The sequence below is a fragment of the Lissotriton vulgaris genome, unplaced genomic scaffold (genome assembly GCF_964263255.1).
Source record: "Lissotriton vulgaris unplaced genomic scaffold, aLisVul1.2 SCAFFOLD_868, whole genome shotgun sequence".
Taxonomy (NCBI): domain Eukaryota; kingdom Metazoa; phylum Chordata; class Amphibia; order Caudata; family Salamandridae; genus Lissotriton; species Lissotriton vulgaris.
Window position 1 is genome coordinate 729,719 of NW_028245964.1, and position 21,668 is coordinate 751,386.

Below are 21,668 nucleotides of genomic sequence, written 5' to 3' on the forward strand. Positions count from 1 at the left end.
TGAGTGCCCTCCAGAGCAGGACAGTTTGATGTGCGCACTTGCAGCTGATGGCATGAGTTGGACCCAAGATCTTATTCTTGCACGTGTCTAGCAGACTGTTATTGAGGCCAGACAATAGTGGACCCTGTACATTACCCACAAAACCTTGAAGCCTACCTGTTGCTGTATGGGGAGCCAATGTGCCAGTTTCCTATTTATATAGAAGAGGGTGACTTATAAACTGTGCTCTTCACCAGAGACTGAATTCTATGGTGAACAAGAAGATGGTTTAAAACATCTATAGCCTAGCCCACCTGCAACTAGCAAACAAGATGGTCACTGAACAGAGTTGTACAAAAATGTGTAGCATTGTGTCCTTATTTGGTTAATCCAGAGCCCTTGTCACTTAAACAGATGAAGACATATCAATACAAAACCGTTGCATTCACACTAGAAATTGTTACTCGTACAGATCTTCCAACTTACAAAAGAAGTGTGATCAAGGCACAACTCTCCATACAGAGGAGCTCCAGATGAATCGAGGACATATGGAAGAAAACTGAGATCAGCAGGCGAGGTGGAAGAAAACTGAGATCAGCAGTAGGAGAGGTGGATCGTTCAGATGCCTATGCATAGTGCATGCTGCAGTTATAATTGAAACACTGACTATAGCGCACTCATTAATGGTTAATGGGATATTACTTTACCAATTATTGCACATGCAAACAGTTGGCTTAAGATTTGGTCTCCAGCTTGCTCAGTTATTATTTTGGGGTGCAGATTGTTCTAGGACTAGTCTTGCACTGACATATTTATCCTGGATTGGACACAGGAAATGGTCACATCTTCAAAGTTACCCACTGCCGTTTGATACATGACATGTCAAAGTGTGGACCAAGACTTCCGTTCCGAAGAAGGGGTTTTGTTTTTAGTAAGTGTCCGACTTCGGAGTTTTAATGATATTGTGATAAGTGCTTTCACTGTTGCCATCCCCCAAGAGAGAAAATGCCCTCTCTTAGTTCATCTACATAGCACCAAAACATTTCTGCATGGAATCAAAATCTGCCTCAATCTTTGTTTGAGATGCTTATTGCGCTAGTTTGTAAATTGAATTAACTTGTCTCTTAATCTTGCGTATCCAAACCGGCGTTGCCCTCTTGGTGGTATCTTCGTACCTCTTCAAGCCCAGCAGTAGGATGTGTATTGCCTCATTTCAATCAATCAATCATGACTCTTGTATAGCGCGCTACTCACCCGGGAGGGTCTCAAGGCGCTTGGGGTAGGGGTTCGCTACTGCTCGAACAGCCAGGTCTTCAGTTGCTTCCTGAAGGAGAGGTGGTCCTGGGTCAGCCGGAGGTGGATTGGGAGGGTGTTTCATGTCTTGGCTGCCAGGTAGGAAGAAGGATCTGCCTCCGGCGGTGGCTCTTCGGATGCGTGGTACGGTGGCAAGGCTAGCAGACAGTAGCTGGCGTGTGGAAGGTTAGGCTTTCATTGAGGTACTTGGGGCCCAGGTCGTGGAGAGACTTGTGTGCGTGGGTGAGGAGCCTGAACGTGATCCTCTTGTTGACGGGGAGCCAGTGCAGGTCCCTCAGGTGGCCGGAGATGTGGTTGGTGGCGCAGATCTCTTCCAGCTAGAAAGAACGAGAGGAGTGGGAGCAATGTGCTTGTTTGAGTTCATTCTTTGTCTAGGTAATATCCTGTAGATCTGCTCCATTGCTTGAAACCTAAACTGACTTTATTTTCATGTGTCCCGTTTTATTGGGTCTGGCTTAACAGCTGAGCTGTCTGCATTACATATGGCTGATAAATCTTTAAAATTGTACTTACTCGGAGGAAAATTGCCCTCTCAATTCATACTGTTATCTGTGTAGGGTATAATTTCACTTTCCAGGAAGCACTTCCTTTAAAATGTATGAGGAACTCTTATACATCTAAAAGAACACTATCCTATTGTTAAATTTTGTTCGTTATCCCGGATGTTCTCTTTGCATGAAGCAGTCCATATTTTGCTGCTTTCTTTTTTAGCATTAGCAAAGCTGATTGATGTACCTTTTCAACGTGCTAAAAAGCATTTGCGCTTCCAGCGCATACAGCCAGCTTTACTGCTTGTTTGCGTAAGTTAGCTCATTTAGAGCCGGCAAATTGGCTTTGCCAATGCTTGTTCTGTATGAGGTTCGATCTTGAGCCTCTGGTACAGAACAGATGCAGATGTAGGGATTTTAGAGATGTTAATTTGTTGTAGGACATCGGACATCCGGGAAGGTTTTTATATAAAAGGCTCCCTTTTATTTTATACATTGTTAGTTTTTTTTTTTACAGAAAAATACAACAGAACACCATTAATTTGCCTGTCCGTATTCATTTTTAAATATTGATAAATATGAAATGTTTTGTTTTGGGTAGTTCTCCCTAATGCTAATCTTGAGTGCTAGGTGAATAGCTGTGCTGCCTAACAGATAGAGGTGGTTTAAAAATAAAAAAAAATAAAAAGTTTTCCTGATGAAGCTGTTTAAGCTGTCTACCATGCATATGGTTCCAAAATATTGCATTCTACTATAAATGGCTAAAACCCATTGCAAGGTCAACCCGGAGTAAACCTTTATGGTTCAATGACTATGGCATTGCACCTTAAATTTTTTTTTACACCAAGTACAAAGTTAATATAGATAAATACAGATGGAAATGTAAAAATAAATAAAAATATGACCGTGAAACCGGCCCTATTTCAAAATAACCGGTGGTCGGTAGCAGGCCGTCCTGACTGGAAGCCTCGGCTCTTGTAATGTTTTGCTGTGTGTTCGGCCTGTGTAAACCGGTTCAGCTAGTCGCCGTTCAAAGGAGCTCAAGAGAAGAAAGCAGGAAGCGGCGTGGCGCTGGCATTCCTCACTAGGGCGGGCCGGCCCCTGGCTTCTCGAAGGATTGTTTTCAGTGTGGCCCAGTAAACTGGTCCTGGATTTGTTCCATCGCATCAGAAATTAAAAAAATTAAAAATAATAATAAAAAACGGTACACACCACCTGGTACTTATGAGCGCACATCCCTCCCCGACCTTCGTAAAAGTGTGCACGCTAACCACATGTCTGCCCAGACTGCACGGCCCTCTGAGGCAGCAGTTCACGAGAAATGGGGTGAAGGGTGTGAAGGTCCATGGTTCATGCGGTGGTGTCTTCGTTCTTTGTGGGCGTGGCAGCAACAATCCTCTCAGTTGTGCTTCATTTCAAGAGATAAAGGGTAAATAAAATATGTTGCCGTGTCCTGCGCTTGGCTTTCTGTACCTTGAATGGCCATTAATTAGGTGGTACCACAAGTAGTGGCCAGCAACATTAAAATATGGTGGGACGTGAAGCCCATAAAAACTAACCATATTTGTTGCGCTGGCATGCAGGGTCTCGTGATCCCTCTGCTCTCCTAGGCGGTGACTAGGGATGGTATGGCCGAGATGGGAAGGACTTTTTCCCTTGTGGAAAATGAAACTTAACAATCCTGGAGCTATAGCCCAGCCCCAGGACTGGGTGGAGCAGTCTAACCCAGTGCTCATTTTGAAGTTGTTGGGGCCTGCGGCTGCAATACCTCATCTGTTTCTCAGCCCTGGGATTGCTAGCACTGAAGTACGCATGTCAGATTGTCCGGCTCTAGACAGCTGGCCAATCTGATATGCGCACTGGCAAGGGCTGCATTAATAGTGCAATTGCACTAATCAATCTTGCCTCCTGCCCTAGTGCGGTAACAGCGCAAGCCTGGGACACATTATGATAAAATGGTACTTATTGCTATTTTATTGTGTGCCTGCTGCGCTCTCAGCAGGTGGGGTGAACTCCTCTCCCACAACCGAGGAGCCGCCGCTTGGTACAACTTCTAGGTAATTCTGCACCTGCTACTACAATGTTGCCTGATGTGGCGGCACTCCTGTTTGTGACTCTGGGCTACTACAACACTGAGCTTGGCCGCACTGCATCTCAATGCAGGGAGCTCACAAGCAATCAGTCAGGCTAGAGCAAGCTCGCCAGTTTGTACAGCGAAAGGTTCAAGGAAAGCCTCCGTGCAGAATTCTTCATAATTTACAGAGACCTCTGAGCAGGTGCTCCCGCACATGGACTGGTCTTGCCACTCTTTTTTTTTTTTTTTTTTTTTTAGGACATTAGCCCCGTTAAATTGTTTTAAGACCCATTTCCTGCTGAACTTTTGAAGTTCTTAAATTGACTTTTGTCTTGGGCCTAAAGTTATGCTTTAGTAATGTATAGAGCACATGTTCTTGTAAAGTTCCTTGGAGTTCTCACACCAGTGTGCAGCATGAAGCTGAGGTTGAGGAAGAATTTCTATCCACCTTGTTATATACCGAGAGATGGCAAGCACACTACCATGCTGCACCCGCCTGCCATGAGGAAGAGGGTTGTGAACTCCTAAAGAAGCCTTCAATCCACCATACACAGGGAGTAGCTAGGCGGAGCCAAGTAAATAACCTGGTTATTGGCTGGAGAGCAGTAGTAATAGAGGCCCTGGACGCTGGTGCTATATGAACACATCCTAGTTATTTGTGTTGCCACAGGACCCTGACTAAAACCTCATGAATGCACGTTAGCTCCTAGCTGCTGGGACTGTTTTTAAAAGTAATCCACAAAGAATAGCTGCTTTTCAAAGCACATCTATCTGGTTATTCTGGAGCATTCTGCATGGCATGCCCGGCACTGTAGGTAGCGAAGCATGGTGATGGGGAGCCCAGGTTCTCTCTGCTAAGAACAGAATGGGGAGTATAGCTGAAGTGAAGATGGGTTTGGTAGATATGCCATCATGCCAGCTGTCAGGCTGCCGAGATCCAGGTAGAGTAGACCTCTATTCTGGGTCATTGATTTAACGGGACCCACTGGGCCGGGGCTTTTCCCAAAGCCTTTGAGATGGCAGAGAGAAGGACATTGATGTGCTGAAACCTTGTAGTTTTGTATTGAGTATTCAAGCGCATGGTTGCATGGTAACATCGGAACCAAATGTATGAAGCTTAAGTGCTTGTGCAGATGTTGGCTTGTGAGACCTTTAGGTGTCCTTGAATCCCCATGGGACTGGCTGGTCAAGTAGTCGCCATGCCCTTGAAATGTGCAACCTATCAATGGTAGTGTGCGCAACTCTTGCCAGACCAAAAACTGATCTTCTCTGCAGCTACTCTAGTCCATAGAGCAGATGTGGCCCAGCGGTGCCCTTTTGGGATTTTTCTACAAGGAATGGGAACAGGTGCATTCCATGCTTCCTCCAGCACAGAACGGTGAAGCACGGCCATGCTAATGCACACATTTCCTCTTACAGCAGTACTTGAAAGATAGTTTACAAAGCTAATTGCATATCTAGTAATAGTGCATTTGGCCTCGAGTTTAGCAAATAAGGGGACCAATTTGGTCTTTATCTTTGTGGAGGCTTTTGGTACATCGCCGCTCAAGAGAGATTTTCCAGTCTCCACCTAATTGAATTTGAACATCAGATATGCAGGTGGGCCAGAAAAGAATTGCTGGGCAGATTTTGTGTGGCAGTGATCAATGACCTGGCTTGTTGTGAGTTACGTTTTCCAGTTAGATAATTCACTGCTGGGCATTGCGTTTTTAGCCTGTTAATAAATTATTTAGGATGACCTGGGCAGAACAAAGCTGGGTCTGTTTTGACAGAAAATGGATAGGTTAGTAGGCTAGGCACGTTAAATCTAGAAAGGAGTGTATATGCGCTTTGAAACTGAGCAGACTATTGGCAGATAATATTATAAATCCATGGCAATGCACTTGAACCACTGGTTTACTCTTTAATAACCAAGCCCAAACATTATTTGTATTGCTCATGAGGTCGAGGTACTAACTCCGATCAAAACTGCAGTCCTTTTAGACCTAGAATATGCACGGTTTTCTGCCGTACAGATCATGTAAACCAGGCGCGAAAAAATCGTTAACCAGTTTTTATCAAGGCAAACTTTTCCAGTTAAGGTTTTTCAAAGACGAGGAAACACTTGATTTAACCTGCATAGGTATGTGCATGGTCTAAAAAATAAACAAAGATCCTGATTCACAAAGGTAAACCTACAGTTTTGTGTAAGTTTATGATTATTTTCTATTCACAAAGGAATTTATGAGTAGTACCTTTGAGTGCAACATCTCCGCACATAAGGATAGGGCTGTCCTATTTGTGAATGATGCCCCAAGTGTCGAAGATTGTGCGTTCAATTAAGGACAGAAAATTATTGGCTTCAAAGATAATTGGTACCCTGTCTGCAGAGGTTGTGTGACTTTTTCTATTAAAACCCAGTATGTAGGAGCACTTGAATGCACAGTATAGAAGGCACTTGTTATACATTATGCTAGCCAGAGCTGGATTATTTTGTGACCTTAGACAGAATGGCATTTCATAGAAAATGATTTGCTTATCTTTGCCAACATGGGTTATTTTTCATGTTAGTACAATCTGGCCAGTTTCCTAGTGGCAAACCAATAAGTCCTGGAGTGTTAAACTCTGCAACCATGTCTAACGTTTCGGCTGTAACTAAGCTTTATGGGCATTTAGTGGTGAGCTGCTTGCCTAAAACGAAGCCTGTCTGCTTCCAGGACTGTCAGTTGAGGGGTCCATTCAATACTGTGATGAGATCATTGATTGTCCCCTGTCACAATTAAGTTTTGAGTTAACTGGTTTTCACAGGCTCTGGCATCCTTGCACAACTGATCTCCCACTTTTTCGACTCCGTAGTTGGCACATAATATTCACTTTGATAATGACATAGGCCAACCATGCGTCTTAATATGTGCCTTCAGACCGATTAGCTAGTATCTTCATTGATGTGCAAATCCTAGATGTTGCCTCTTGTCTTCTCAGCTTCTTTATTGTCCTGATTTAGTTTCAAACTGCTTGTGTCGAAGGATAGCTATCCGTCTGAATGTAGCTTTTGAAATGGTGAAGTTATGTCTCACTATGGCAGGCGGTTAGTACTTTGTTGCCTGTTGAAACAGGAAGTAAATTAAATGTTTGTGTAATGTTTACCCTTTGTGGCGCAACTCCTTAAAACTGATGCTTATAGTGTTTGCTGTTGGAGGGGATGGCGTAGACTAGGATTACTCTGGATTGCTTGCCGTTAGAACGGGTGCAGTTGATGGTAACTCTAATGTTGAGGAGTGGCGGGATAGCAACTTGGATCGGCTATATCTAGTTTGTCACCCATGCTCCTGCCCAGTCTGCCTTAATCTTTGTAGTTCACCTACAATTCCAATGTAACACGCTGCGCTGTCTGTGGCAAGATCGCCTTCAGATGTTTTTAATGCATTCTTAAACATGCTTCATGCATTACTTAATTTTCATTTTTGGAGATAAATGTGAGTCTTCTGTATGGCCCTAATCTTTCCCTTTCCCTTCATTTCAGTTTATAAAATGTCAGAAGTCCACATGAAGCGTCATGTTTCTTGATTTACTGACTGTTGCCTGTTTGCTAGCACAATAAAGCTTTAACAGTTCCATCTCTTTGCAGACCCATGGAGATGATGAATATGATGGAGCAACCAATCAAGGTGACCGAATGGCAGAAAACGTACACCTATGACTCTGGGATAAATTCTGGCATCAACACTTCAGTGCCGTCCCTGAGCGGCAAGCAACTTCTGGATGAAGATGACGCATCCTATGGCAAACAGTACACATATAAAAGCACAACCTACACACAGGGACAGACACCGGCACAAGGGCAGCAGCCAGTAGGTGAGTTCTAGAGAAGTTAATTTAAAGAGACCAGAAATTATATGAAATTGGCCAGGGGGTGACTGTTGTAGAAAGATCTGAAGTGCTGAATTACTTTGGCCTTGAACGGTCTGTGTGCCCTTCATGTCTAACCTGTGTTGACTGTTCCCCTTTACTGATTGCCCCACCTTTGACTATCTTACTATTCTTATTGTACAGTTTGTTCTGAAATCCAAAACGGTGGACTCGTTTCCATTTGCCTTTTTTTGTATTTTTGTCATTCTTCCTCAGATTCCGTAGATGCAGAGATTTCAGACATACCTTACTCTTCCATTCCACACCTCGGTCTTGTAAGACTTTGGCTCCTGTTCCACCAATCAAGCCTCTCTCTTTCAAACAAATCCTTACACAGTACTAAACTGCACTCTTTTTTTTTTTTTAAAATGTATTTTAAGTTGGCAGTTATTTTTTCACTGACCAGCATTTTCATACTGCCTCTGTATAAAGCAAATATCTAAAATATTAAATAGTATTAGAGGGGTGTGTCTCTGAATAGTTGCAGGTGTAGATGGATCCTACCGGCAGTCTCCAGTAGGTAGTTACAGTTAGGACCATAATTCCAGATGAAAAGCGCTTTTGGCTTGGTTAATCCTTGGCACCAGTTAACAAATCTTAACCACATTTTCCCAAAAAGTTCACTGATAATTCTGGTAGTGCATCAAATCTCAGGGCGATCTTTCAAGCGGGCCGAGGGGGGAGGGGGAAAGGTGTGGGGAGTGTTTCCTATAGGGGCTTTGAACTCAACTACAGTCTGAACCGCTGACTGAATTACACCAAATTTGGCAGAAAGGTAGCTTTTGATTCGCAGATTACGCTTTATTTGGTGTAAATCAGCTCAATAGCTTGCCAGAAATGAAAAGAAATTCAAATTTGTATATCTGCGACCACAAAGCCTTCACGAATGACCAGCTCGTGCAGAGATCTGCAGAGCTCTGATTAGCTGCCAGCACTTCAGCTAGAAAGTGTTAGCAGCCACCTTGGAACTCTTCTTCAGCTGAGCCCCCAAAGAAACTGCAAGAAAAGGAAGCTGGGTAAGAATACCCTGGCCCTGTATATTTGGTCCTGCAGAAATTCGTGCAGAGAATGAGATGAAAATATTGCTCTTGCACTCAGGGAGCTGCATTTCCAGCAGCCCCTGGCGTGAAAGAAGAATGCTGGCTCCTGCAGGAGGCAGGGAGCAGGCTGGGACCACGGGTGCCCTGAGGCTCCCCTGCAGGCCCCAACATGGAGACTGGATGGGACCAGTGCACTCAGTGAGACATGACCAGACCCTGGGTTGCTACACCCCTCCCCATCCTCTTCCCCCTCCCTATCCTCTTCCCCCCCACCCTCTTCCCCCCTTCCCCCCCTAACCCCTCCTATTGATTTGTCAACAGGCCTGGGATCAAAATTGGCCCAGGGAGGGAGCTGTTTGGTTCCCCTCCCGTTTAAATTTTGTCTGGGCCCCTGTGGATGGGGTAATTAGGCCCAAATTGCCTTTCACCCCCCCCCCATGCCCCTTAAGTTGTGGCCAGGCCCCAGGGTCGTCCTGGCCCTGATGCTCATTTCACAGAAATTAAACCTCAACAGGAGGTCCATACAAATATAAACATAAACAACCTGACCACCTTCAAGACTGCCACCCGCAAACACCACCAATTGATCCGATCCACCAAGAAATCAGCATTCAAGGATCGACTCTACAACAACGCTCAACAGCAAGGAACTATTCAACATCGTCAAAGAATTTACCAACCCACCGCAGCATCAAACGACATCACTCTCTCCCAAGACCTCTGCGATTCGTTATCCTCTTTCTTCTACAACAAAATCGCCGACATACATAACAGCTTTGAAAACATTTCCAAAGAACAGTCCATTGCACCTACCTCCGAACCTAAACCGCCATCTAACATCCTTAGCGCCTGGAACCCAATCACCACTGAAGACACCATCCGCCTAATGAACTCCATCCATTCAGGTTCGCCAACCGACCCCTGTGCCCACCACATCTACAACAAAGCAGACTCAATCATCGCACCCCATCTCCGTGATGTCATCAACTGCTCCTTCAACGCCGCTACCTTCCCAGAAAGCTGGAAACACGCCAACCTCAGCGCCCTCCTGAAGAAACCCACAGCAGACCCCTCTGAACTTAAGAACTACCGCCCCATCTCCCTCCTCCCATTCCCTGCCAAAGTCATTGAGAAAGCCGTCAATAGCCAGCTCGCCGCCTTTCTTGAATTCAACAACTCCCTCGACACCTCACAGTCCGGTTTTCGAGCCAAACACAGCACGGAAACCGCCCTCATTGCAGCGACAGACGACATCCGAACGCTACTGGACAACGGAGAAACAGTTGCGCTCATCCTACTCGACCTCTCCGCCGCCTTCGACACAGTCTGTCATAGCACCCTCATACAACGTCGGAATACAAGGAAAAGCTTTGGACTGGATCACCTCGTTCCTCGCCGGGAGAACCCAGAGAGTCCGACTCCCCCCGTTCAAATCAAAGGCCACCGAAGTCATCTGCGGAGTACCGCAAGGATCATCACTTAGTCCCACCCTTTTCAATGTTTACATGAGTCCCCTCGCATCCATCGCGCAACAACACAACCTTAACATCTCTTACGCTGACGACACCCAGCTGATCCTCTCACTCACCAAAGACCCTAACACCGCCAAAACCAATCTACACGAAGGCATGAAAGAAGTTGCCGAATGGATGAAAAACAGCCGCCTAAAACTGAACTCCGACAAAACGGAAGTCCTCATTCTGTGATCATCCCCCTCTGCCTGGGACGACTCATGGTGGCCACCGGCCCTGGGCACAGCACCCATACCCACAGACCACGCACGTAACCTAGGCTTCATCCTAGACTCCTCCCTCTCAATGACTAGACAAGTCAACGCCGTCTCATCCTCTTGCTTCAACGTACTTCGTATGCTCAAAAAAATCTTCCGTTGGATCCCCACTGAAACTAGAAAGACTGTCACCCACGCACTGGTCTCCAGCTATGGAAACACCCTCTACGCCGGAACCACAGCCAAACTACAGAAAAAAACTCCCAACGCATCCAAAACTCATCAGCCAGACTCATTTTGGACATCCCTCGCCAAGCTCACATTACCGGTCATCTGAAAGACCTCCACTGGCTTCCCGTTAACAAGAGAATAACGTTCCGTCTCCTCACCCACGCACACAAGGCCCTCTACAAACTAGGACCAGAATGCCTCCACACACGACTGTCCTTCTGCACACCCACCCGCCAACTAAGATCCTTCAATCAAGCCCTCGCCGCAGTTCCGCGCATCCACAGATCCACCATGGGAGGAAGATCATTCTCCTACCTGGCAGCCAGGACCTGGAATTCTCTCCCCTCTCACCTCCGCCTTACACAGAACCACATGTCCTTCATGCCCCCCCCCCCCCCCCTCCCAAGCGCCTTGAGACCCTCTGGGTGAGTAGTGCGCTATACAAATTCCTGAACTTGAACTATAGCTGGTGCCCCCGTTGGAGATCCACTTCTGCAAAGGACAAATTATCCTACCTCCTGGTCTTGGCGAAGGCAAAGCCAGTGTGTTTTTTTTTTTGGCAATTCCATATCTAACAACGATCTGAAATCTTTCATGGAGGTGACTGAATCGTTGATGTATTGGAGCACAGTCTGTATGTGACTGTGACGAGTAAGTTCTTTGTCCTGTCCTGGTGAGAGCAGAGTTCTCCCTTTAAGTTACCAGGGGTATGCAAATGTGGAAATCATTTGGATGCTTCTGTCCACCTTAGTAGTATCCAAAGGTCTTCTTGCCTTTTGCGAGGATGTTGGACAGCTTAATAAGACCCCCTCCTCCACCCAGCGTGTTTCCTCCAATTTTATTGAGCGGTTCTTAATGCCTAGCAATATGAGGACATATCCACCAAGCAAAGAAGTACTAACTTTATTTAGTTGAGGAAGGACCTATTTTTTGGTGGAAAACTACCTCTTGATAGTCTTGCCGTTGCCTTTTCTAAAGGAGGATTCATGTTATCACGCATTTCTGGATAAACACTCCCCAGGAACAATCCCATTGCTAAAACGCACACCAGGTCACTGGTGACATTTCCTCGTTCAAACTCTCTTGCACCAGTTCAGAGACTCGCACATCCACCCAGGGAGTCACTCTCAAACCCACTCAGACTGACACCTACTTACAGACCCACTGAGATACTCTCTAGCCCACTGACCGACCCAGTGAGACACACTCACTCCCACTGACCGACCCACTCAGAGTCATGAACTCACTCACACTCACTCTCAATGGTTACTGTTACGAAACAACATTAAAAAAAAACCTTAAATTCACAGAAAAAAAACTGGATCGATCTAGTTGGGCCCAGATTTCACTCGTCCAAATAACTGCTGAATTTCACTGGTTTTGTACATCATTGGTACCTAGAGTGAAACACTGGTTTTGTACATCATTGGTACCTAGAGTGACACAATCCGTTAAAGTGCTGCAAAAGCATTTACTTAATCCGTGTAGACCTGTGACTTTAGATCAGACATTGTGGGCACACAATTTGATGTGCTGGGCTCAATGCCTGACAGTAGCAGAGTGTGCATCTTCAGTAAAATAATTTAAATTTAATAGAAAGCATGCATCAGTCACTCTAAGCTAATGATGGATTTTCTCTCCCACCCTCTATTCTCGTATAAAAAGCAAATATTTGTTTATTTGTTTTGTCTTTTCCCTAACATGGCATTATTAGAAGTTGTTTTCATTTTCGATTTAGTTTAAGATGTAATTATTGTCATACATTTACTTATTGCACATGAATATTTAGAATTCACATTTCTAATGATTATGTAAGAGTGCTTGCTAGGTTGCCTCTTTGCTAATAGGAAAGGGATGGAAGTGGTTTGTCTGTCTAAATGGATACCCTCAGAACCTTTTACCTTACCAATAGGAATTAACCTACCCATACCAGCGTAGGCATCAGGAGGACCTCTATAACCAGCCTGGGTGCTCCTTAGAGGTATTCTTCCAAGCTGGGAGGAAATTAAGAGCATCAGCTTTATTCGTACTTTGTGCATTTTCTCTTTGTCATCCGTTCTCAAGTTTTTTGCAAATGTTAGCAAAGACTCCCTTAGTTTCCTGGTGCTGCTGTGGTCAAGCAGTCGAGATTGACCCCCTACCAAACAAATTTCCTGCAATATCGAAGATGATGTATAATCACAAGTGATACAATTTAGTCCTCGACGGAGGCTTTCCATTCACTATTGGGGAGCTGCCATCCTATATTTGGCTGGTTGAAATGAAAAGCAGATTTTTGCATTTCTTGCTCCCTAGTGTGGACTGGCGCCTGCTCAAGAGCTCGGTCACATTGGTCCTTTTGTAGGGTCAGCATTTAAATGTGCTGACGGTCACTGTACCGCAGAAATGACTCTAAATTGGCTGGGCCATGCTTTGTACAGCAGCAATCTGGTTTACGTTTGTCTTGGAACTGCAGCCAGGTGTCAAAGCCGCCTTCATCGAATGCTTTATAGAGGCATCAGATTTGAGGTGCAACTGCTTGTCTTATTTCCTGTGGTTGTTCCTTCATTTGGGCTAGGCTTCCTACTGTCTGGGTCTCCCTAACATTGTTACCCACCACTAGGCATGTGGTGGTCCAGCTTTTCGTATTCCATTAGCTTCTGGCTTCACTTTATCCCTTCACCGTTACCTTGTTAACTCGTAAATGAAGCAGTTAAACACCAGACTTGCGACTTATTGAGGAGCCACTCTGGAAAGTTGTGTAACTAGTGTACACCAGGGGAAGACATGAGTGATCGGTTGCGCGGGTCCGAGATAAAAATGTGAAATGAGCTGGTAACGGCCAACAATTTAAGGCATTGGATCTTGTTGGGAAAATAGCGGCTCGTCCGGACTTTATATCACAGTTATGCTTTTTGCTCAAATGCTTCTAAAACGTAACAAATTCAGTGTTGAGTGATTGCTGAGTGAACTGCTAGACCCTACACTATTCTGGTGGCATTGCTTGGCCTTTTTCTTTGCTTTTTCATTTAGCACGGACACCAGCAATCCCCTTTTCAAGCATAACGCTGATTTTGGGGTCCCTCTTATACTACCCTATTTTGTTATACTTTTGAACCCCATATATTACCATCATCCTGGGAAGGCTCTATTCTAAATCCTATATATAACAAAGACGACTCTAAAATACCACAAACTGTAGACTGATTGCTTTACTTGATGTGGAAGCTAAATATTATGTAAAATCTTTGCTGAAGAGGTTAGATTTCTGGGTGGGGTCCATTTGCTTAATCCCTGTGATTCAAATGGGTTTCAAAGACACTAGCAGAACAGATACCATTCTGGGTTTGTCAGTGCTAATACATAAAACACTGAAGGTGAAAACATTTAGTCTGTATGCTTATTGGTCACTGAATGGTCTTTGCCCATAGAAGCAAGCGGTCTACTGTGTCAGTTAGAAATATGGGACATTCTTACTATTCTGCAGCAGACCAATCTGTCTCGATATTGGAATAAATCAGTGTAGGTCAGATTGGCACATGATGGTCATATTTCAAGAAACATTAAGACCAATAGAGGAATGAAACAGGGTTGCATGTTGATCTCTTTGGTTTTTGCCTTCTATATAGCAGACCTGCCTGAAGCTGTCAAGACTCGAGATATACATCCCTCAAAATTAGTTTCATTTACCCTCCATTCTTTGCAATACTCAGACAATACAATTCTAGTAGATCATACAGCTACAGCCCACATAAATCATTGAGTGCCCAGTGCAGGTTCAATGCAGTTAATAAATGAACAATTAATGCCAAAACATCTGCAGTGCTAGTTTTTGCAGCAAGAACTGAAAGTTTAATAGATAGCATGTGGGGGAAACTGTATTGGAGAGGCATAGGAAATACTGTTATCTTGGAGTCTGGATAAACAGTTATGGTTTGCCAAAAGATCAATGGGTGCATAAAAAATACATCTACTTCAGTAGCATATGCCATCCTCCCCTATACAATCACCTTGAAACTCCTTCAATCACTCCTCTATCAGTCAACCAAGCAAAATGATTTGCTTCCTTTGACTATGGTGTCTGCTTTCCAAGAAAAGTTACAATATAATTTATGAAGGCAGATCTGTAGTTTACCTAATTCCTCTAGCCATCTGCATATTAGACTAGAATTTACATTGCAGCAACCATCATTTAAACGTTTGTCTAACTACTTAGCTGCTACAGAAGTTGTATGCCAGACTCCACTCCTTCAAAGCCTTAATGTGGCTTTGTCAAACCGAGGCCATCAAGTTATGCAGTCTGGTCACACTGTTTTAACAATGGATTGAGTCAGTTCTGAATGCAAGTTATTTGAAATTCATCTATGACTCTAGGGAAGTTTTTAAATTAGTGGCCAAAAAAAACAAGTAAAAGTTTCATCTTTTAAGACACTGGGGCCATTCGAAATCGGAAGCTTCAGCTACGTGGTGGGTAGTGCATTTTAAATCTCTTACAAATGAGCTTTTAGCTCATCTTATTAAAGTAACAAGACATCATTTTTCTTGTATTCACTTTTTATCCATTGCGTTAATGGAATTCTGGTAAGCATGGCCAGCTTACAAATATTGGTCTATTTGTACGCCTACAAGCATTCACTAGTCCGTATACTGTGCTTGTGTCCAAATGTTATTAAAATGGTGACCACGTATAAGGGTTTGGATGTCGACAAATGAAAAACTCTGAGATACAAGATGAGTGGTGAAAATGATCAAATGTAGTCAGATTTATGAATGGATCATTGCGTTAACTGGACAGCATTGAGGATTGGCCTATTTAGCACGCTGTTTTAATGATGTACCCCTGTCATTTTTTTTAAGTATCTGGTACCTTTTCAAAATATTAATCAGTTGGTTTTTGCTGATTCTAGAAATCATTGTATGATTTTAATTAATCCGCAATAAAATGAACTAACTGAACTTTGAGCTGAGTCACGTAGCTAGCTCTAACCCTCAATGGCGAGCCCACCTATAGCTCAAGCACGGAGTAGTGTGATTGTCACTTGTTTGCATCTTTCTAACCTCAAAGTCCACCTGTACGATTCTATCTTTTGTGAGTTCTTTCCCTCGGGCCATAAAATGGAAGAGCCATGCCTTGTAAATGCGTTTTGGGAAGACCGGATTTGCTGCGGCTTCCGGTCTTCAGAATGTACAGTGGAAGCTGTTTCTAACCCTTAACCGCATCGCTGCGGCGGCTTTTCCCGCTGTGCGCGGCAAATTCGAAAATACCGCGTTACGTGACGAGCTGGCCTTGTCATCCGCACAGGACAGGTAAGCGCGATGACGAGCCCAGCTCGTCAATAGCCTCGAAGGGGTTAAGTGCTCGGGCTCAGGATCTTGTGCCTTATCACATGTTCAGAGTTTGATCTCTGCCACCTGGAGGTGTAGTAAGGATTCGATTTTTCGGTAAGAACGTGACAAAATCCCCACATTCTTTCAAATGATGGAAAAATGGTGACTCCAGCACATATCCTGATCTGCAAGGGCGGCTAGAGAAATACAGATTCTGATAAGGTCTGCGAGAAATGTGCAGTTTGTCGTGCAACACATCCTGGCGGATTAGAGAAGAACCTGAGGTGTCAAGCTGTTTAAAGATGTATGGCTTCTGACCAAGACAAAACCAGTTACAAGTATGACTCAAGTTTTAGGCTGAGTCGAGAAGGCAGCCCCCACCTTAATGCACAGGCAAGTCTGTGCAGCCACTGGTGAGTGCTGGAATTATTCCTTTGAACGGGCTCTCTGGAAGTGCTATCTATACCGTTAGCTGCGAAGCACTAGCTTAGAGGGTTGGTGTCCACTCTCTGGGTATGATTTCTTTTATCTGCCAAATCCGAAGCAGATGTCCATCTCCTGGTCCTCGGTAATTTGTTCAGTATTAGTGAGTTGTGCACTGTTTCACGTTGATTTATTTGCTCCAGCTGCTTCTGGCTTTTCAGATGCAGTTGCAGTGCGCCGGATTTCCCTAAATTTACTTAAACTGTATTCTGTATTTTTAATATTCTCCGAGCTCTCAGATAATAGAGCACCAGTCATATGGGAACAGAAAACACAATGCATGCAATTATACAGTCACTTGTATATGAACACCTGGCACCTTTTGGCAGGACTGGGAACAGCCTCTTACCCTGTTAAATGTGTGATTGTGCTCAAGCCGGCACTCCTGAGTCTGTGTCCGCCCACGCTTTCTTTTCTTGCTCCCTAGTGTGGACTGGCACCTGCTATACAGCTTGCCCTAGAGCTCGTTCACATTGGCCCTTTTGTAGGGTCCGCATTTAAATGTGCTGACTGGGTGTGAGTGTTTGATTGGTACCGCAGCACAGAGACAGTCAGCCCGAACTGCCAAGCCATGCCTTCCCTGGACCGGAAACAAGCTTCCTAGGACCGGTTTTTGGCATTACAGCCGTCTTCAGCCAGGCTTGCTTGAATCCAGTGGCAAAGTGAGCAAGGGACTCCCGTCTGAGCATACCCTGCCAACTTATGGCGAACAAAGCAGTACAAAAGGGGGTGGTGAAGGACCGAGCATCAGAACCAATCAAACACTCGCACCCAGTCCACAGATCTGGGTTAATCCATCACCGTTCTTTAGCCCACTCTGCCACGCCAGTTCAGAGACTGTTCCCATGAGGCACAGGGTCAGACTGATTTGCATATGGCTGTGGCATCGTGGTTCTCTGTGGCCTTCATGACATAGCTGCGCTGATGTCATGGAGCACTGGAACCTCTTATGGAATGCTATGCTTTAACCTAGAGGCTGTTGCTGTCACACCTTTATGCTGGCTGGATGCTCACCTGTGGCTGGGATCTTTCTTCTAATAAACCACTACTTTCATCTTTAAATTGTTGGTTCCTATTTTACATTTGGCGACGAGGATGGGATGAAGATAAGATCTCAACACCCTGCTCTATGGCCATGTCTGAACTGGGGTGGCGGAGTGAGCTAAAGAATGGTGATGGATTAAACCCAGATCATTTGACTGGGGGTGCATGTTTGATTTGCTCAAACGCTCCGTCCATCATAACCTTTTGTATCGCTTTGGTCACTTTGCTGCAGCAGTGGAAGAAATGACTTTAAATTGGCTGGGCCATGCTATGTACAGCTGCGGACCTGCAGCCAGGTGTCACAGCCACCTTCATCTGATGCTTTATAGAGGCATCAGATTGGAGGTCAGAGTGCTTGTCTTATTTCCTCCTATTGGTCCTTCATGTGGGCCAAGCTTCCTACTGCCTGGGTCTCCCTAACATTGGTGCCCACCACTAGGTATGTGGTGGTCCAGCTTTTTGTATCAAGGTAGCTTTATCAAGGTAGCTTCTGGCTTCACTTCATCCCTACACCGCTAACTAGTTAACTCGTAAATTAACCAGTTAGGAATCCCAGACCTCCCACTTGGGAAAGTCGTGCAACTAGCCTCCACCAGGTGAAGACCTGAGTGATGGGTTGCACAGGTCTGAGAACAAGATGTGAAAAGAGCTGGTAACAGCCAAGAATTTAAGGCATTGTGTCTTGTTATGAAGGCAGCGGCTCGTAAGGACTTTATATCAGTTCTGCTTTTTGCTCACATGCTTATACAACTTAACAAATTCAGTGTTGAGTGATTGGTTGGTGAACTGCTAGACCCTACACTATTCTGGTGGCATCTTACTTCCTTTTTCTTCGCTTTTTTTATTCAGCACGGAAACAAGTAATCCACTAAATAAGGAAGCTGACCATCCTTCCCAATGACACCAGTGTTAGTTCTAACTCCTTCAAACTTCAATGTCCGGCCAGATTTGGGCTGCAGGGTTGTGTTTAATGGTCGGCTAACAGAATGTCACCATCACAGACAGCCTTGCTCTTTGGTGCTAATAATTAGAAAAAAACCTGCATAGGATTTGTTTTATGTTAAAAATCAATATTTATGGTACAGGGTACCAATGATGTGGAAGGCACAGCCAGTATTTTCCGGTTAAGTCTGAGCAAACGTTGGGTGACTGGCAGAATAAGTTTATTAAATGTAGATCCAGTTGCCAGCAGGGTAATGACACTGTCTGGCTTGAATATTGGCACCAGGGCCCAATAGACTTTAATAAGTGATTAATATAATGATCAATTAACACAAATACATTAATCTTATTCATGATTTCGTCCATGTCGTCGTGTAACTATGGTTCTAAGCTCTCGTGAATTGATTTCTAGAATATTCACTTGTTCGTTCTGAGAAGTATCTTGTTTTCCTTCAAGAGTGAGGGCCTGCGTAATGTAAAGTGTCAGTGCCTGGGAAACTAAGCACCGAGTCTCCTTTTCACATGCCTGGTTTATTCTAGATTGCTAAGTGTTCTTGTCTTACCTACCCTCTCAAGCTCTAAGTCGAAATATATCTACTAATTAATTCAGATTTCAAAGGAACTGCATATTCGCCTCCTGCACCTCTTACAAAGACTGAATAATATCCTAAATTATTGAGGTGGAGTGAAGGGTAAAGACTCTTCTCTTCTCGTCCAGGCCAACGCCTGTGCAGGTAGAATGTTTTTGTCTTTAATAACACTTGCGCTGCCAAGCTCATGTCTATTGTGAAACCAACTCGTGATTCTAGAGCATTAGTCAGTATCTCTAGATGGATAAGTGGCTACCCTTACACACGACACGCCATGACACTGCCCTCATCACCAACCGACTGGACTAGGGCGATGCCCTCTACGTAGGAATCACCGCCAACCTTCTACAGAAGCTTAGACCATACAGAACGCCACAGCCAGACTTCTCCTCTGCCTTCCCTGACGAACCCACATCATACCCCACCTCAGGCAACTTTACTGGCTCTTCGTACAGAAGAGATGACCATTCAAGCCCATGCACACAAGCCTCTATGCAACCAGGGACCCGCATACATCAACCACCTTGGAGGGGGGGGGGGGGGGTGCTAGCCATGTTTTATAAATCCTGATTGATAACTAGTTGAGATGGACCCTTGTTCTTGTCAATGGTACCAACTTCAACAGGTCCACCAACAAACAGTGTTTGTACATTTTGTGCTCCTTTTTCAGTTTATCAGGGATGTATTGCTTGTCCTTGAGTGAGATCAATGGAAATTGGAGCCAGGCAGCAGAGGTTTATGACTTAAAAGTTAATGCATCTTTGTAGCCTTGTGTGGCTGCAGGTCTTTCACAAAAACACTAATTACTCCATGCCACTCTTCAAGAACCTCTCCTGACACTTTGCTCACACCCAAGCTCCCGCCACAATCTATAAGCCCATGTTTAGCAAAAAGAGCTGAACATCTATCTTCTAATTCAGCAGACTGTATATTTGGCTGTGACATCATTATTTATCTTGAATACAATTTACTTTCATAGTCTCAAACCCATTGAGTAAGAATATGGACCATAAAAAGATTGCAATTTGGAAGCAGGTCTGGAGTTGGGCGTCCCTTGCTACTGAATGAAGAATGCATACACTTTTAAGGCAATATTTACAAAATGAGTGGATGACTGCTAAATGCTTTAAAAACGTACTCCATATTTAATTCCTACTGTCTGTAGTCTGACTTAAAGTCCATACTGCAGCTGGTGAATGCCTGTGTGCTGATGGAGTGCCCAGAGCATGATTGCGAGAATGACCGGCCTGTTTCCTGTTCTGAGTTATAGCTAGTTCCCAGTTAACATTTCTCAACTGGTTTTTACCCATTACAAAGTGCCTGCGTTTCCTGTTGAAAGCAGAGCATTGTGAATACGTATTCGAGTTTACAGGTATACGTTGAAATTGGTAGATAGAAAAATTCATATTTCCATGCATCTGTTGTTCAATGATCTGTCAACGCACTATATTGGACCATTCTTCACCAGACCTCTACCTGAGTTGAAAATTATTATTTTTTATCCTATAGCAACTGTTTTTTTTTGTTTTTTTTCCTTTGCGAATTTTGAGTTTGTCCTTAAACTAAAAGCAAGCAGTTCTCCTGCTTCAGTTTTGATGACCTTTTAAGAGGTTATCAACTTTGGGTCAGCCCCTAGAACGTGCCATTTTGTCAAAGCATAACTTAATTGAGTGCCCACACGCTAAGCTGGCTCCCCACACGCTAAGCTGGCTCTATCACATCTTCCATTCCACTTTCCAACCACCCTACGATTATTCAAACTTGTATTGATCTAAAATGTATTCATATGAAAAGAAGGAAAAAATGAGCATAAGGGGAGGTATAGATTACATACATGGATCTTAATGTATTTCTCTGAAGTTTTAGTTTAAAGATCAACTTGTAATCTTCTATTCTAATATCTTGTCCTCTCAGATTTAGAATCTCAGTTTAATTTAACACGAGCACAGCGTGTCAGAGCTGCCATGTACCCTGAGACCGTAGAGGATCGATCCTTCCTTCTGACCACGCAGGTGGATGGACAACAAACCAACGTACAGAAGCTTGCAGAGCCCTCCCAGATGTTGAAATCTGCCATTGTTCATCTCATTAACTACCAGGATGATGCAGAGCTTGCCACACGGGCTATTCCTGAGCTTTCAAAGCTCTTGAACGATGAGGATCCGGTAAGTTTCCACCTTCACTTTAATTTGTTTAGGATTGAAATGGTGATTTCGGCCATGTCCACTTTCTGAGCAGGGTTAGCTACGCTCTGACTGTTTTGCAGAGGTGTCTAAATAATGAAGTACTTCACCATGCAGCTGGCCAATCTCTTCCTTTAGCTGAGCTAACTGGAAATTGCTGCAAATGTGTACCTTGTGCGTGTCTGTAAGCATTGCCACTTTTAATTAGCAAAGGTATGCTTCACAACTTTCCAATCCTTGGGGTTTATACATCCGTTAACATTTTTGTTGTCAATAAATCCCCAGTATATTGAGGGCATTGGCTTCTAATATCAAGATAAACATAGGTTTGTGTTGTTGTCCCAAGATGGTAGACACAAACTGTGTTGTGGTACCT

General features: G+C 44.2%; 1 protein-coding gene across 1 annotated transcript in view; it reads left to right on the top strand.

Annotated features, from left to right (window-relative positions):
- The window catches only part of LOC147666201 (junction plakoglobin-like), a 195,402-nt gene that overhangs the window by 101,061 nt on the left and 72,673 nt on the right, over positions 1-21,668 (top strand). The window contains exons 2-3 of the mRNA XM_086949216.1: positions 7,463-7,689; positions 21,024-21,274. Of these exons, the coding sequence (XP_086805342.1) occupies positions 7,467-7,689; positions 21,024-21,274 (474 nt within the window). The 5' untranslated portion in view covers positions 7,463-7,466. The remainder of the gene's footprint in view (positions 1-7,462; positions 7,690-21,023; positions 21,275-21,668) is intronic.